General features: G+C 39.7%; 2 protein-coding genes across 2 annotated transcripts; one reads left to right on the forward strand and one right to left on the reverse strand.

Moving 5' to 3' along the window:
* Window positions 1–37: 37 nt before the first annotated feature.
* Window positions 38–8,779, forward strand: nom1 (nucleolar protein with MIF4G domain 1). The gene is made up of 11 exons (XM_083902034.1): window positions 38–1,088; window positions 1,169–1,281; window positions 1,785–1,980; window positions 2,520–2,843; window positions 2,945–3,055; window positions 4,065–4,235; window positions 5,132–5,253; window positions 5,337–5,469; window positions 6,320–6,451; window positions 7,298–7,407; window positions 8,291–8,779. The coding sequence occupies exons 1-11, from the start codon at window positions 141–143 to the stop codon at window positions 8,466–8,468; spliced, it is 2,538 nt and encodes an 845-aa protein (XP_083758160.1). The 5' UTR covers window positions 38–140; the 3' UTR covers window positions 8,469–8,779.
* Window positions 8,780–11,221: 2,442 nt separating this feature from the next.
* On the reverse strand, window positions 11,222–13,546 carry mnx1 (motor neuron and pancreas homeobox 1; the record flags this gene model as incomplete). The annotated part of the gene is made up of 3 exons (XM_083901690.1): window positions 11,222–11,509; window positions 12,249–12,409; window positions 13,048–13,546. The coding sequence occupies 3 exons, from the start codon at window positions 13,544–13,546 to the stop codon at window positions 11,222–11,224; spliced, it is 948 nt and encodes a 315-aa protein (XP_083757816.1).
* Between the last annotated feature and the right edge of the window lie 5,415 nt (window positions 13,547–18,961).

Below are 18,961 nucleotides of genomic sequence, written 5' to 3' on the forward strand. Positions count from 1 at the left end.
CCCTGCGTCTCCGAGAATCCTCATGGAGATACATGTGCATACGTTCTATCACTTTTAAATCGTTCTACTGACCAACCGTGTATTAAACGAGCTCGGTTTAAGGTTTATATTCACGCCAGTGGATATTTTAAGACGCAGAGATGAAGGTGAAATGGAAGCAGAACAGCAAGAAGAAGAAAAACAACGCAGTGTTTCAGAAATGCATCACTGCTGTGGGCGACTTTGTCAAAAGCAAAAGTGGCACCGAAGAAGCAGAGCACGACCACGGGGTGAGGTTTGTGAAGAAGAAGAGCAGAAAGGAGCTACGCAAGGAGAAGAGGAAGCTGAAGAAAGCCACAATGAAGAGTCATTACGAGGGCAACAAAACTCTCACTTTGCCCTCTGGTGGCGGCGAGAACTCAGCTGAGAAACAGCCGCAGGTGCTGAAAAAGAACAAGAAGAAGAAGAAGAAAGGTGAGAAAGCAAGCGAAGAGGAGTCCAAAACACATGCAGAGCCGGATGTTAGTGTTCCTGCAGAGAAGCCAGGTAACTCCAAAACACCGAAATCTTCCAAGAAAGGTAAGAAAGTGAACAAGCTTCAAGAGTCAAGAAAAATTGCTCTTCAGGAAGCAAACGAACAAGAGGACAGAGAAATAAAGAAACTGGAGCGATTCCTGGGAATGAACAAAAGGAAAAACAAAAAGACTCTCCCACAGTCCTTTGTGGCTGACGGGCTCGATTACATCCTCGGTGTACTTGACTCTGGCTCCTCAGCTGCAGCTGTGTATGATGATGACGATGACATGGACATGGCCAAAGCCAACTTTGAAAAGCTTGATGAGAATGACTCTGAACTGTCGGATGGAGATGGAGATCTAGGAGATGGTATGGAGAGTGAAGGCAGTGATGAAGACATGGGCTCACCTGATGATGATGAGGAGGAGGAGGAGGAGGAGGCTGCAGAGGAGGATGAAATGGTTGATGAGGAGGAAGCGGAGGAAATGGAGGATGACCAAGAAGAGATGGAGGAAAGTGATGAAAATGAAGGAGAATCTGAGGAAGAAACAGACACTCCTACCACAAAGGCGTCAGAATCCAAGCCTGAGACTGTGAGTTGACTTCAGCATCTATATCACAGATGCTACACAACAGAAGTAATCATAGTTTGCTCTCTTCCTCTCATGTCTAGGTCTCCTCGACTACAGGAAAATATGTCATGCCTCACTTGCGCAACAGTGGAGATGACAAACGTAAAGCCGAGCTCGTGAAATTGCAGAGAAACGTGAAAGGCCTGGTGAACAGGTAAGTGCTCTGCTACAGTGCGACAATACATTTAAGATACTTTTAATGTGAAGATCCCAGCATTCATTCTTCATATAAATGTGTATCCCACATGTTATCCCACAATTCTTGTTTAAATTAGCCATAATAAACCCAAGGATATACAGTATAATCCACAGATTAAAGCTTGTAGATATTAATTTTGCTGTGATCTAACCTTTTGGGTAATTAATCTTCTATTACTATTATTTAAATAATCTAATTTATAAAATGTGAAAACTGTCATGAAGAAGATGAGACTGAGGAGAGGATGATGGAGTGGAGACAAGAGGATGAGACGGAATGGCAGACTGGGGAGTGTAGGAGTTTTCTAATTCCAGTAGATGGCAGTAAAGCAACATCACTGACGCAAACTCTGTTTAAACCCCACAGAAGAAGAAAAAAGACTGTCAGGCAACAAAGTGGATGGATTTTCACACGATGTTCACTTTTAAATTACAAATAATATGAATACGTTTCTTCAGGCTGAGCGAGGCCAACGTGGCGTCCATTTGCAGTCAGTTAGAGGAGCTGTACATGAGCTGCAGCAGGAAGGACATGAACGACACGCTGACGGAGGTGCTGCTCGCCGCCTGCGTCACGCCCACCCTGATGCCCGACAGACTTCTGATGGAGCACGTGCTGCTGGTCAGCGTCCTCCATCACACCGTCGGACTGGAGGTAAAGAAAGTCACTGTAGTGTTCTCTGTTGTAGCCGTTAAGATGTTAATTAAGTTGATCATTACTATACTAGTAACCTTTTTTTTCTTTGTTTTGTTTGACTGATGTCTCTTGCGTTTCTTGTCCAAATGACGTCAAGGTCGGCACTGCACCCTGTAGTGCCCTTAGTAATTCAGCCGCCAAGTTTGAATGCTATCAAGTGAACTGTTGGACAGTTATGGGATTAACAGACAGAACAGAGTAGAGAGACAGTTTTTAAGTGTTGGAAAAGTCCACATACTCCCTGTTTTCCTTTTAAGTTTCAGGCATTTTTGTTTAAATCTTGGGATGTCAAACCTTGCAAGACTGAAGCTTTGGCTCAGTTCTATGTGCAGAAACCTTGTGTGTTTTAGGTGAGCTTATAAAATTGGGTTACACTCTGGGGGTGGGCTTACACCTAATTTTTTCTGATATCAAATGTAATCAAGTTGGTAGCATCCACGAGTCTAACAGTATAATTGTTTTCAAATCTAAAACGTTCGATTTTCCTTGTTTTCCAGGTGGGAGCCAATTTCCTGGAGACGGTCGTGCGAAAGTTTGATGATTTGTACAAGAGCCCAAGTGAAAGCAAAGAGTGCAACAACCTGGTGGCCATCGTCGCTCACCTCTACAACTTCCACGTGGTGCATTCCCTCCTCATCTTTGACATCCTCAAACTCTTAGTGGGAACGTTTGCAGAGAAAGACATCGAGTTGGTTCTGTTCGTGCTGAAAAACGTCGGCTTCGCCTTGAGGAAAGACGACGCTCTGGCGCTGAAGGAGCTCATCTCTGAAGCCCAGCGCAAGGCCACCGATTTGGGGACGAAGTTTCAGGACCAAACCAGGGTAAGTGGGGCAACAGCGAGTTTAAGAGACATTTTAAAACACATGAAATAGATAATTGACTGAGCTTATCTTTATAAAAGCATGTGTAAACTTGTTTTCAGGTGCGTTTCATGTTGGAAACCATGTTGGCTTTGAAGAACAATGACATGCGGAAAATCCCCGGCTACGACCCTGAGCCTGTGGAGAAACTGAGGAAGCTGCAGAGGACTTTGGTGAGTGATTGTTACAATAGTACTATATTTACTCTTAAATAATCTAATGTTATATTTTGTACACTCACTGATTTTATGGTAGCTTTCACATTGACCACCAGGTGGCTCCAAAACACTATTTTTATACACCACCGTTCAAAAGGTTGGGGTCACCTATACATTTTTTGTGTGTTTTGCATTAAAAGTCACACTTTTATTCATCAAAGGAGTTGCAAAATGAATAGAAAACATAGTCTCGATAATTGCACAAGGGTTTTCTAATCATCCAATAGCCTTCTAACATGATTAGCACACAATGTACCATTAGAACACTGGAAATGGGCCTCTATACACCTATGTACATATTCCATTAAAAGCTAGAATATATATATATAATGTATAGAGCACGTGTCAAACTCAAGGCCTGGGGGCCAGATGTGGCCCGCCACATCATTTTATGTGGTCCACAAGTGATTAATTGGTCTTAAAAATCCATGTTAAAATAGGTCTATGCTGCTGTTAAGGCGTGTGTTGACAATAAACTACACAATGCATGGCGATTGTGTTACCCACAAAGTGACGGCATCCCACCACTAGATCGCAGTGTATCATTACATGCGTCATGCGATGAGTGAAATTGAATAAGTACAGAAAGTTATTTATCAATATTTTACAGAGTAGTTACATTTATTTTACATTATATTTGGTTACATTTAGTTACTTTTATTCTGTATGACAGTTACATCTGGCTCTTTGAGGGTAAAATTATGCTGATGTGGCCCTCAGTGAAAATGAGTTTGACACCCCTTGTATAGAGTGTATTTCTGATTCATTTAATGTTATATTCATTGAAAAAAAGTGCTTTTCCTTAAAAAATAAGGACATTTCTAAGTGACCCCAAACTTTTGAACGGTAGTGTAGAGTCAGAGTTGTCAAAGCTTTCAGCCTGACCATCACTGAATTGAAGGTCGCTCTCTCTGCAGTAAATAATCTAACACTCTTGTTGGTTTTTATTCGCTGTGACACTCAGATCAGCCGCATCGCAGGAGGCAGCGACGTGAAACTGAGGGTTTCTCTGGACAACCTCCTGGTCGCCGAGCAAGTCGGCCGCTGGTGGATCGTCGGCTCCTCGTGGAGCGGAGCGCCCATGATCGGCGAACCGGGGAACGCGAGCGCGAAACAGGACCCTGCTATGGGACAGGTGAGGAGAAAGAGGAATGCGTTGCAGTATCTAAAGAAGTATATTAATTCCTACTTTGTTGACCTCCCGCCATGTTTTCGTTGGAGTTTGTTTGTCTGTTGGTGACCAACATAACTTGTTAAGTCATGGGGCGGATTTAGATGAAATTTTCAGGAAATGTCCGCTATGAGACCAGGAACAAGTGATTAAAGTTTGGCTGTGATCCGTAGACGCTATCACTGGTTACAACACTCGCTGTCTGACCCAGGCGCGCCGGCAGGGGGTATTTTGTAGGCACATCCAAGAAATGAGCTGCCTTGGCGGCAGTCTGCGCTCTCCGAGTGCTTTTCTAGATTTATTTGGTCTATAAAGACCAAACTAATAAGACGCATTATCTGTACATACTTTACAGAGTATTACAAAGAGAAACCCCACAATTTCCCACAATTCGTACATACTAGGTGAAGGTGAGGGAAAAGAAGTGATGGGAGACATCAGGAGGAAAAGATGGGTGATAAAGCAGAAGAGGTGAGGGGGGGGAAGAGATACAGAGGGACAGTAATTAGACAGATAGAGCGAGAAGAGAGCAAACACAAAGTTAATCATGTGCTGAATGTACACACTATTTTCAGCCCCAGGAGGTCACTGTTGTGTCAGCTCAGTGTTGGAGACCTCAGATGAAAATGATCGTCATTAATGACCACATGCATGACTCTTTTATTCATACTTGTATTCGTTTTACAATTTAATTATACAGTTATTAAATTCTTCTTTTGACATAGTTCCTCATTTGCGTTGAAATGTTCACACCGATTTAAGTACGATTTTGTACTCGAGCAAGTCTGCAGAAGCACTGATAGTCCTTTGATGAAATTTGATGATTTATAGGAAATAATTATTTATATTTTTTGTCTCAGTTCAGTGGCAAAGTTTTAGAGCTGGCGAGGAAACAGCGGATGAACACGGAAGTCAGACGAAACATCTTCTGCGTTCTTATGACCAGCGAAGATTACCTGGATGCTTTTGAGAAGCTGCTGAGGTTGGGAACAAATCTGTCACAGAATTTGTTTTTATTTAAATTTTTTTGGTATTAGAATGGCTTTTCTTTCTCATGTTTTGAAGGATGGGGCTGAAGGACAAGCAGGAGCGAGAGATCGTCCACGTTCTAATGGACTGTTGTCTGCAGGAGAAGACCTTTAACGCCTTCTACGCCGTTCTCGGTGAAAAGTTCTGCGCCCACGACCGTCGCTTCCAGGTACTTGTTCACCAAAGTTCCCTCACTTCCAAGTTAATACAAATAGAATCCATATTATCACAACACCATAATCACATTGCTGAATTTCCATACTTTATATTCACATTCTATATGTAAACAATTGCACTATAGTCTTTATCGTCCTATATTTACTTCAATTTCCTGTAATATCATTTGCTTTTGCTCTTGTTTAACATCTTATATGTGCACCAATGCAACCATTGCTCTCTGTAGTTTTTTTAGAAGTTAACATACTACATTTTTTTTTTTTTTTTTTTTTGTACGGCGACCTTGAGTGTCTTGAAAGGCGCCTTAAATATAATGCATTATTATTATTATTATTATTATAAACTGTAGAGATATATAATTGTTCATAAGTAAATATTGTTTTTTCACAGTTTTTTTTTAAAGCTATGGAGGCCTTTTGTATTAATAAGTTGTGTTTTTAAAGCTACTGTACAGTTTACGTGGAGGTGAAGTCAAAGACACCCACTCTGCGTGAGACCGTGACCACCCAGTGTCTTAATCTGTGTGTGTGTGACCTGCCTGTGGCCTGCAGGTCACCTCACCACTGTGGGAGTCTCTCACACCTCTCTCACCTCTGATATTATTTGACTCCAAACAATGGCGGGGGGCGAGACCACACTTCCTACTTAGCTGCCACGTTAGGCCACATCGGTCTGCAACACACAGACTGATGACCATTGTCCTCATCAAAGAGCGCCGACGCTGGCTGCTGGGAATGTTTGCTTTTCACATGTAAACTGGAGTGGAATTAGGGGGGGGGGGGGGGGGGGTTACCTGTGCTGGGAAGAAGTTTCCCTGATGAATCTTTCAATTTGATTCCTAGATGACTTTTCAGTTCAGCCTCTGGGACAAGTTCAGGGAGATGTCCAGCCTTCACAGCAACACCTTCAACAACCTGGTGCAGCTGGTCACACGCTTCCTGCAGGGGAAGAGCCTCTCGCTCGCTATACTCAAAGTAAGAAATGCACAACATGAAGCTTCCACTACTAGGGGAGGGAACCACATGGGCTAATATCGCAGAACAACGATAATTCTGTGATAATCAATATACACAGCCTTTCAAAAGTTTGGGGTCACTTAGAAAATGTCTTTGTTTTTGAGGGAAAAGCAATGAATATAACATTAAATTAAACAGAAATACACTCTATACATTGTTAATGTGGTAAAATTACATTGTTAATGTGGTAAACGACTATTCTAGCTGCAAACGTCTTGTTTTTAATGGAATATGTACATAGGTGTATAGAGGCCCATTTCCAGTGTTCTAATGGTACATTGTGTTTGCAAATGGTGTTAGAAGACTATTGGATGATTAGAAAACCCTTGTGCAATGATGTTGACACAGCTAAAAAAAATCATTATTTCTAATCTTGTCAATGTCTTGACTATATTTTCTATTCATTTTGCAACTCTTTTGATGAATAAAAGTGTGACTTTTAAAACACAAAAAAATTGTGTAGGTGACCCCAAACTTTTGAACAGTAGTGTATTGGAAGACAATCATACAGTGATACATTGCGATAAGTGATGAAAACAAATCATCCTTGAAAAGTTAAAAGTTCAGGATTTCTCTATTTATTCACAACATAGAGAACATAGTGCATAAAATCGATCTCTAAATCTCTTATCGTAGCTTTCTCCGCCATTATCCCAATGAAAACTTGTGGAGACATGAGGTAGCAACACCTGATGATTCATATTTGACCCACTCCTATTCACTATGTCATGTTCATGGTTTTGATCACTGAAACTGAATGAAATCACATTTATTACAGTCTAACGCTGTGATTTTTCTGTGCAGGTGATAGAGTTTGGGGAACTCGACAAGCCCACAGTGCGCTTCCTGCGTCAGGTGCTGATCAAACTACTAAAGGAAAGTGAACCGGAGGACTTGGCGAGCATTTTCGGAAGGTGAGTTTCATTGACTTCACTTTTTTTTCCAACATAATATTCACAGCTATGACATCATGAAGTCAGGATAGAAGGAGAGTTTTCATCTTACTGAATCCCACTGTGCCACCAGAGGAGAAATCATCAGATACAATATTTAAAGGGTTAATGTGTGACATTCAGGAGGTTTTATCAGTTGAAACTGAAAATACTAACCCAAGGTAGTTTTGTATGTGTATTATTTGGTCTTTGTAGCCTGAGAATAAGCATTTTTAAATGTTCTTAATCAAGAGCCTTGCTAGCAGAGGTTTATTAAGCAAACTAAGATGTACAAAATTATACCTGGTAGCAATAAGGTAGCTTCCTGACACACTTGGGTTAGGAAGCGGTGATTTGAGTCGTTTTTCTATTATACAGTTCTGGCACAACTTGACTTGTTATTTTTTAGCTTTTCCATGAGGTATAGTACTGCCATTTTTAATAACACCACGGTCCGTTGACGAGGTGCAGATGTTCCTTTGTTTAGCGGCTGACGAAGATCCAGAGAGAGCTGGAAGTCGCCTATAAAATTATGTCATACCGCTTTTTCGTGCAATTGTGCTATGACGACCCCGCTCACAAAGGATGTGAATATACCCAAAACGAGTCGAGTCAAGTAGAGCCGATTCGTGCTAGAACTGTATAATGGAAAAGTTACATTTATTAGTCTGCAGTCTGGACTGTTGAGGATTATCTTTTTTAGTGTACAAGTGATGCTGCTAACATGGCTTTAAGGCACGTTTTAAACCAATGTTAGCCCACATCTCGTAAACCACACCTTTACTCTTTCACTGCCGTGAGCCATGTGAAAGTCTGGGGAAAAAAAGAAAAATCAATGTCCCTCATTGTTCTCGTCGTCTGCCAGGATCTCAGGAATTCCCAAGCTAGGAATGCTGCGGGAGGGCTTGAAGCTTTTCATCAGCCACTTCCTGCTGAAGAATGTCCAGTCACAGGGAGCAGCTGAGCAAGCAGCGCTGCTGTCGGAGCGCGCCCGGGTCGCCACCGCGGCCATGGACGCCAAAGAGGCCAAGCTCAAACTGTAAAACACACGACACGGAACTGCGGAACATATATAAGAGGACTTGTTGGGAGTGAAATGCAGTTTATTTTAAAAAAAAACCATCTCTTTTGATATTGAATCAGTGTCTTTGTACATATTTTTATTCTTTTAAACAGCTTTAATTTTGGGACTATTTTGGACTAAATGTATTCACATTCATATCAGATTGTACAGATCTCACATAGGTTTTTCACATTATGTGTTAGCTTTAGGGGGAAGATATTACAGTTTTCTTCCTGCGACTGCCCTCATGGAGGCAGTGTACGACAAGAGTTAATATCACACTGTTCCAGACGCCTTGAACCGCCTCTCTCTGGGCTTTATCCAGACTATTGACATCCTTTTTTTTCCCCACCTTTAACGCACACACATTTGTATGTACGAATGTCGCTGTTGCCACTTTTCCACCTGCTGACAATAGAAGGGATGCCGGCGTTGTTCATTCACTGTTTACACGCCCTAATGAAATGACCCGTTTGCTCGCTGACATCAGTATCAGCCCCCGCGTGGTTAGCATAGCAGAGGTGCTCTGTTACATTTGATACTTGCGCCCATTAATTAGCTCCATTGGTGCGGCCTGTGTCGGTCTAAGTCTGGAGCTGGGATCTGAGGTCAGGAATGGGCCACCAAGGTCAGCCAGAGGAAATGTCCTCACCGGGTCTCATGTGAACGCAGATATGATTCAGCGTCTCGGCGACAAAGACAGCATCCCTCCTTGGAGGTGTTTCTCGGTGAGAAAATGGAGCAAACCTGTGAGAAAAAAAAAAAAAGTGACAGATAGTGGCATCAATGGGCTCACTGTGCGAGCCCATACACTGGCCATTGTCTGCGGCCCGTGAGCCACACACTTGCCTCCCAGCTTTTACCTGCTGCTCTCTGCTTGGGCTTTGACCCTGGGCTGAACTTTGATTTAGTGTGCTAAAGCAAACAGCTGGAGATAAGCGGCAGATCCTGCAGTAATCCTGTTACAAATGGCACATAATCAGTCAACTCTCTCGCTGTGTAGTCGAACGCTGATGACGGCGGGAACTGTGATAGTAAGTGAGAGGTGTTTTTGTGCTCTGTTGCATAGTGTAAGTACACGTGCAGGAGACGCCGTGCAGTGTTATCATACGGTTTTAAAATGGAGGAAAAGGTTTAAGGTCAGGCTGCGACGATTCATCGTATGGACAAGTGTGTTTTTTTTGCAGTTTAATGTTCTAAACGCACCAAGAAAAAAGCAAAGGAAAAATTATTTCTTTGCATTTTTTAAATTTTTTTCTTTTATTTACTTATGATAACAATAACGACAATCAATATCTTCTTTTTTTTTTAATTAGACCCTACTATATTTCAGATACAGTCCTCTACCAAACGGTTGAGACGTCTGGTTTGCATAATTCATAAAGTACAACATTCAGAACAAGTGACATTAAGTGTTTGTGAGTTTTCAATGAGATATAGTGACTTAAAGTGTGGTCGACCAAATGGTTGAGTAGTACCTTAAAGGGGTAACAAAGAGATCCTTTAATTTAAATAGTTTTGAGATTTGGTAGGCACCAATGAAATGTTTTTTTCACATTTACTGACATTTTATGGACAGATTAATAGTTTATTCAAATTTTCAGCATTGAAGTCGTGCCACAGGTACATTTGGAAAGTGATCCTAATGGAATTTTTTGGATTGCATTAAATTAAAATTTGATAATTGATAATTATGGCAATTATTTCTTAAAATTTGACCATTTTTGTGGAGTGACCTTCAAAAAAAGGCAATTCAAACTGCAAATATGACCAAAACAACTGTAAACCTGAACATTTAAATCACACTTGACACACTGAAAAGAGCTTCTGTGCATATCGTTGGAGCTGCAGAATGATTTCACCTCTGAAAAAGTTGCCTGCGCACACAGCCTCCAGTTGTCGCTCAAGCAGCCGCTTAAAGGCTTTATTAAGACGAGCCCCATTGCTAGTGTGGTGTGAAATGTTTCCTCCGTCTGCTGCCTGCCTCGCTGTTTGCTCTCACTGCACGTTTGCACAGATCCGACAGCAGCTATTAACAGTAATTCCCATGACCCCACCTGTCAGAGCAAGGGAGAATAACGCACGCCTGTGTCCGCAGCAGCAGCAGCAGCAGAGGCTGCAGGCGCAAACTCTGCTGCAAGTGCGTCATAAATCCAAAAAAAATAATAATAATTACAGATGATTTTATATTAAAAACCGTTTTATTTCACATTTTCCCCCACCAAGATAGACGCTAAACAATAATTTAGCATGCACTGGTATGACCGTTTTTTATAAATACAGTTATAGAAAAATAAACATAATAACATTATTATTTTTTTCCAGTATGACATGGCACACACACTATATTTAACACCACAAACAAACAAGACAAATGGCAGCAGAGTATTTGTTTGTGTGTGTTTTTCCTTTTTTTTTTTTATGGGAATTAATCACAATATGTAGATTTTTGCACCGTCCTGGTCCAGTTTACAGCGATGTAACATCACAGTTGAACTGCAGTGCTGCGTTTCTATTGCATGTTTTTTTTTGGTTTTTTTTTACACTTTGAGTTATTTTTTTTTTTTACCTATATTTGTATGATTCCATAACAAAAAAAAATGCTCATTTATTCCAGTGGATTAGAGGTTTGGATTACATGCACCTGCGTTTTACAGTGAGAATCCCCCCCACAGTCATTATTATTATTATTATTATTATTATCATGATAATTAATATTATGATGGTGAATCTTCAGGGCTGTGGACTGATGTCACTGGTGTGATTCCTCTCGTCGTCTGAGGAGCAGTCTGATGAGTTGTACAGGAAAGTCTCGCCCTCGTCGTCGTCACTGTCTCTGCAGTCTCTTATTCTGCCGTTTTTTGAGTCTGTCTTGCTGTGATAATCCGACTGATCGTGTCCGTCCGATTTCTCCTGGCCGCCCTTGGTGCCCTTTTGCTTCTCGGCCTCCTGGGCGGCCTGCTCCTTGGCCTTCTTACTCCGTTTCCACTTCATTCGTCTGTTCTGGAACCAAATTTTCACCTAAAGTTAAAAGAAGAAAGAAAACACACATTTAATTTGTATTTAGTTTATTTGGTTTGAAAAGAAGCGAGTGCGCATTGTGACCTAATGTCCAGTTTGGCAACAGCATCCCCGAAAACAAATCATTTTAACACTTGTTTCTCATTTATTTACCTTTTATACTTTAATTTTATATATGTATCATACAATCCCTAATCCCAAGTTATAAAATATCATAAAAAGAAGAAAATATAATTGTGCGTAAAGTGTGCGTAATCGATCCACCTGACACTGACCTCTTTGGTGAACACTGAAAAAAATGTATATATATTATTTTTTATGAATGAAATTAGTATTATATTTAAATAATCACAAAAACACTTATGTGTCTCTTGTCATGTTGGTGTTTTTCTTATGTTTGATATTTGAATCTTCGACTCATTTTTCACTTTTTTGTTGGTATCAATGTGATACGTGCACATATTAAGAACAAATAATAATAATAGTAATAATAATAAAATGAATGCACCTGCTAAGATTTGCAATATTAATGGGATTATCCCGGTAAAATAAAGATTAAATAAAAAAAATAAAAAGTTCTGCCAATAAGGTAAACATTGTATAGAATAAGTAAAGTTAAAAAGAAAAATAACGTGTCCATTATTTTAAATATGTTAAATATTTGTATTATTATTTCATTAAAAATGTCACCATCATGGTATAAAATGATTTAAATCTAGAGGCATGAGGCGTAATTTACCTGCGTCTCTGTCAACATGAGCGACGTGGCCACTTCAAAGCGCTTTGGTCTCGACAGATACTTGTTCAGTTTGAACTGATGCTCCAGCTCCAGCAGCTGCTGACTCGTGAACGCGGTCCTGGGTCTCCTGCACTTGCCGAGCAAGTTGGACTGCGCCTGAGCTGCAAGACCAAAACAAAACAACAACAAAAAAACATTTATTTTAATCTTTTTAAGTCATCACCAGCTTTTTTTTCCCCCAGCTTTTCTAAAATTAACACTTTATTGTGATTATTTGCCCTGATTAAATGCAAAAAATAATCATTATATGGCACATGGATGCAGCACTGGAGTCTTCGATCCAGCAAAATGCAGCTGCGAGATTGAGGATATTGTACAATAATGAAGACACAAAATGAATGAATATGTCCACAGAAGAAGTTATTTGCCACTCCGTTTTGACCCAAATCTGTTAAAAACGAGCGGAAACAAAAAGGCAGTTATCTGGTGTGCAAACAGCATGTCGACTGTGGGTTTCACACCCCTCTGCGACTTTCCTCTCTCTGTCCATTATCTGTCCATTTTAGTTCCTCTGCAGAAAAAGCCATCACACAGTGACAGCCTGTTCATGCACACACCATATAATCTGGGAGAAATGAAAGTCTCCAGAATCTGATTTTTATACCGAAATAGAGTCAATATGCCGAGTTTGTTTTACGCACGATTCCATCAAACATTCAGATTCTCTTGGATGCATAAAAATTGAAATATACATGTCTGTCTTTATATGTTTGTGGAATAAAACGGGGGTAATACTCACAATTAAAGTCAGACATTTTGGGCAGCATCATCCCGGCCGTGGACACGCGCAGCCAGTGGTCCAGCTGGAAGGTGCTGGCGGTCAGTTTGATGGGATCGTTGGCGTGGTGGTGATGGGAACTGTGCGGGTACGAGTATGACAGAGCAGGGTGTTGGCCTGCGAGGGCAGCCGCAGAGTACGTGTACATGGGATGGCCGTAGAGAGCCTGTGCGGGGATCCCTGCGGTGCTCTGCGGGTGTAATCCAACCATGCCGTGCGGACTGTTGAGGAAACCCGGTTTTGGAATCAGGCCGCAGGTGGAAATCCTCGGCGGGGACGGCGTCTCTGCGCGTAAAGACTCGGAGATCAGGTCCGGAGCCGACACGCTCCCAGACGTCGGGATGGAGGAAGATGAGGAGGAGGAGGATAGAGAAGTCACCAGCGCCAGTGGAGAAGTCTGCACTTTGGGTGTATCGACTGCTAAAAGCGCGTCAATGCGGAAGTTTTTGGACTTCTCCATTGGTGCCACCACGGTGCGCTTCCTTGTCGCTGCTGCTGCTGCTGCTGATGCTCCTGGTTAAACGGAGGAGAAGTCGGCGGCGTTTTCCCACCTCTGTGAAGTTATGATGCGGGTCCGGAGTGTGAGGCAAGCAGCTCCGTGTCACACTTAATCCCCGTCACATGGAGGTGATTGGTGCAGCGGTTTGCAGTGGGCTGTCCCAAAGCTGTGTGCGGGACCCAACAACGCCACTCTCTGCTGTAATCACTGTACAGCACAACTGTTGGCTGCGTCACTGCTGTCAAATCATTGTGCAGTTAGAGGAAAAGAACCAAAACATGACAATAAAAGCTTCAGTTTTATATATATATATGATATGATATATAAAAACAGCACAATAAGAAATGATACAATAAACACAATAAAACCACTAAAGGTCAAATTATTTGCTCTTATATATAAGATATTTTATATATATCATTAATTATCCAAATCATGCATAACTGACTGACTCTGAAAGTATTCTGATTTATTTTGTACAAAACTGCATTATGGTAAAAATTCTGCATGCTGCAAACAATTCACTGGTTCAATGTTGCTCTTCAAGTCAGAATAAACGTTTAATTTAACAAAATCAAAACAAAAAAAATGCATTTAGGTTTTTAAAGGACAGTACATATGTAAATATGCAAATATGCAAGATTATAGCCCAAAACTAATTTCCATCTTGGCAGACAATCACATAACATAACATAATAACAATGTTAAAGGAGATTAAATGTGCAGAGTATAGGAGACCATCAAAATAAAAATCATCATCTGCACATATTTTTGTGCAAATGATCTTTATGATGCACATATGAGCAATCCTGCCAATGTTGAATTGTAATATCAGTTGAATATAATTGCAATATTATTATTATTTTGTTACCATTTGGTGCTGCTCTATTTAATATACAGTGAATAAGCATCCATCTGATGAAACCAACATGAGTAACAGCCAATAACACAAATATTCCATATTATTAATCAACATCTTTATTTATTTATTTATTTTTCTGTATGTTCAGGGTTTATTTCAAGCAAAATTTGAATCAACATTTAGACTTCAACTCAGAAAATACAGCAACACAAATACTGATGATGATCTGTTAGAACAGAATTGTCAGTGTAATATCTTTGATTATTGATTTTAAAATATGTGTATATATATATATATATAAACACATATTTAAAAACAATATATACTAATATATATATGCAAAACAATATATAGTCTACCCTATGCGCAAAAAAGAGCATATGCGCACTGAGAGGCCAACAGGGAAATTGAAGTGAAAGCCTTCTGTCGCTCCCCAAACCTGGAGGTGACAGACGCGTCATAATAGAACCGTTTAACCAAATCAATCCGGTTCCACCCTCACTGCTTCTAATATGATGTTATTCTAAATTTGTCATAGTGTTTTGATATTTTGCTTTGGTGAAATGAGCAACAATTTTTTTTTTAGGCGCAACCTTTGATCAGCACACAAAAAAAAAATATTTGTGATCGAAAGCCCTGAAGTGTGATGAGGCGCGGGATGTAATAGGCCTGTGGCTCCCGGTGACTTCGGTCTAATAAGCCACTTAAAGTTAATGGAAGAGGAGGTCAAGATGAGAATTATTGACACCCCGCTGCCCTTAACCTGTCTACCAATAAAGCTGATTAGTTTTTGTCAATTCATCAGCTGAGCGCGCGCTGCGGGACGTTTATTTGCTCGGGGGAAATCAACAAGTCAGCGCGTAGTTTTCCACGTAAAGGATCGCCGTTTAATTGTGGACCTTGATGATCATGAGCGATTACAGGATGATAACGGGCAGATTGATGTGGGAGGGACGCGCGTGGGTGGAGATGTGGAGAGAGGAGGTGGTCAATCCACTAATTGGTCCACTTGTGCCACCGAATCAGCCATTTGGACAAAATGGATCCACGATGCAACAAATGGAGTTGAATTCGGATTATTTTTTATCTGTTAATTTGCTCTGATTAAATTCAAATACGTGAACGGCAACACATGGATTCGTATTCTGCAGTTTCTCCACATTATTCTGCACATTATTATCGTTCTTCTTCTTGTTATTATAAGAGCCGGACTCTCGCTCGCCACGCGCCCGCGCGAGCTGCATGCGCCGTGTCCCCCCCCCCCCCCCCCACCTCAGCTTTAATTTCATTAAAGGTCCTCCTCCCATGAATATTTCTATTAAAGCAGCGGGTGAAATATGGAGCCATTTAGTATTGGCCTTCACCGATCAGCAGATTTATCGCTCCTTTTCATCACATCCCGCGCGCAGCGAAATTAATAAGGGCGCCCAAGATGGAACCAGACCCCTAAAACCCTGGTCTTTCCTGAAAGCTGTTAATTTGCTCCATAATTACTTTCACAATTAACTAAAAATACAAATCAAAGTGACAAATCGGGACAGCTTATATATTAATTACGTTCGGCAAATGTGTTCATTATGAAAAGGCAATTTAAAGGGACCTGCGCTGTCTCCTCTGGCGCAACAAATGGGCGCAGTTATACACAAATGGTCTCTCCCATGAAACTGCTTCATTTTTTTCCCCCCACTTGTCTGATGATTTGTCCCACGTGCTGCCTCATCACTGTAAAAATATCAATATCATTGTCAATGTCAGACTATTATCTGAGAGTGAAAGAGACGCCTTCATCTCAAAGTCTTCATGAAATTCAATACACTTCATTTGTCTCAGGCCTCTTATGAATAAAGAGGAGTCTGGTGTAGGCAAACATGTGCTATATATAAGCTCACAGTATATAGGCTGTAATATACAGGCCCAATCAGAACTTATTGATCAAACAATTATCTTCATGCTTTTAGAGCATTCATTCGATCAGTCTGTGGAAATCCCAGTGGAATAGATCATCAATTTGTTGACAAAATAAAGGACAAAACAGCAACTAAAAATTATAATAATAATGAAAAAATGTGCTATATTATGTGACCTGTGATCATGTGACAAAAAAACCAAACAAAAATCAAACACATGATGCAGATAAGAGGTTAACCCTTTAAGGTATGCACTAAGAAAAAAGCAAAGGAAAAATTATTTATTTGCATTTTTTTCTTAATTTATTTTATGTACTTAAGATAACAATAACAACATTTTTTTTTTTTTTTTTTCAAATTAGACCCTACAGTGTTTCAGATACAGGCCTCTACCAAACGGTTGAGATGTCTGTTCATAATAAACCTGGTTTGCATATATCATAAAGTACAACATTCAGATCAAGTCACATTAATTAAGAGTTAGTGAGTTCAGCTTGATGCATTTTTTAGTGAGATATGGTGACTTAAAGTGTGGTCGACCAAATGGTTGAGTAGTACCTTAAAGGGCTAAATATGTCATTATTTTAACAAATACAAGGTATGGAAGCCTCATAATTGACGTACATGTTGGCAGACACTGTGTTTCACTGTCGTGGTTACAGCTGGACATGTAAAGGATGACTTTTTAATTTAAATATAAGCCCGTCTTTTGTAGGGATATTGTTTTGAAGCCATTTCTGTGATACATTGTGAAGCTAATTGCTTCAAAAACTATAATGAAGATGATGAAGTGTGGTCTTCTGCCAGCTGGACGTTGGTCTTCGGAGATACCGAGGAGCAGAAATACTTTCTCTTGATTATCACTTCCAATCACCGGTGTACTTATCATTTACCCCGACGAGTAAAAATGTCTATGATGTGAGAGAGGCACAGATAAGCGGCTGAAGATGCAATGTAGTAATTGCAAAAGGACAAATTAATGATCTATATTAGGGGTCTCAAACTGGCGGCCCGGGGGCCACATACGGCCCCCAAATCAATTGCATGTGGCCCACCAATTAATATCAACTCATAATGAGTTTAGAGCTGAAACAATTAGTCAATTAATTGATTATTTATCGATTACTAAACTAATCGTCAACTATTTTGATAAATGATTTGAAGCTTTTTTCATGATTAAAACAAGATTTCTGATAGTTTTAGCTTCTTAAATGTGAATATTTTCAGGTAAACAGGAAAATAATCGACAGATGAATTGATCACAAATATAATTGTTAGTTGCAGCTCTAAATTAGTTATTTCTGTATGTTTTTTTATTACTATGTTATGTTATTATGCTACTATATTACTATGTTTACTATGTCATGAATATGTTGATATTGTAAACTTTTTTCCTTTCCATATCAAAACAATCACTTATAATGTGAAATTATGTGAAATATCATCATAAATATTATTACGTCTTTTTTTCAAAAATATGGCCCTTTTTTGACTAGATCTATATATTATATTCTAAATTCTAGCTGTCCAGGCCTAACACTTTTTTATGATATGATGTAGAAAACAATGTGTCCAATGCCTGAGCCATGAGGTACACCACATGTAATTTAGGCCTGATATCAACACACAATTATGTACAAGTTCAATCTAGCGTAACACAGTTCCTAATAATAAAAATGGCTTCAAGGGCAGCTCTAAATATATGCAGTATATGAACTTTCACCATTTTCTAGATATATACGCTTTGTGTTGCACAATGAATATTATGACAACACGTTGTTGGCTTATGTTTAATTTAAACGATAATGATTAATATTATAGTTATTGTTATTAATTACAATAATAATCAGTGTTGCAAGCAGTTATCGTGGGTTGGTCTTAATGTGATTTTTGCCCTTGATCTTTATGTGATGGAATAATAATAATGAGGTTATTATTAACTTCACTGGTGGATTTGTTCGGATTTGAAAGGTAGTAGAGAAACTGTTTCTGCCATGAAACTATGATCGGTGAAGAACAAGAAAGAAATAAGAAAAGCAGAATCACAACATTTCTTCTCTCTATTAATTCCAGAAATGTCTGTCTGTCCTTCTCCCTATCAAAAAAGTACAGTTTTTTTTATAATTCCTTTGATGTAAACATTTTTTTACAATAAAATAAATAGGCTACAATAAATAATAAAAGAGTCAATGGAAAAAAACATAGACACAAAAACATTCAGATTCATGAGTGACGTTGCTGGGTCAAAAATCAAACCCAAGTTTCCGAGGTTATGCTGTGTTATGCTTGTGTAATATGAGGGATTTCATCATCAGGTGCAAAAATGAGTGTCTCAGTCTGGGTTTCGTTGCAAGTAGTTGTCACTTAACCACTGTTTGGTGCAAGTCAAGCAGTCGATTAAGTTTAAGAGTATATGGAATATTTTCAGGATACAAGCAAGCAGAGTCTATTTCTATAGCACTTTGCTTCACAGCTAATAAAGTGCACACACAAGGACACAAAACAGGATTAGGATTAAGAAAAAAGTTGTACTCAACACAACAAATATACATGTGTAAATAGACATTGGATAAGAACGATCGGTGACAGTGAGAATATATGTTTTTC

Source organism: Microchirus variegatus (assembly GCF_963457635.1).
Source record: "Microchirus variegatus genome assembly, chromosome: 15".
In the NCBI taxonomy this organism is placed as follows: Eukaryota; Metazoa; Chordata; class Actinopteri; order Pleuronectiformes; family Soleidae; genus Microchirus; species Microchirus variegatus.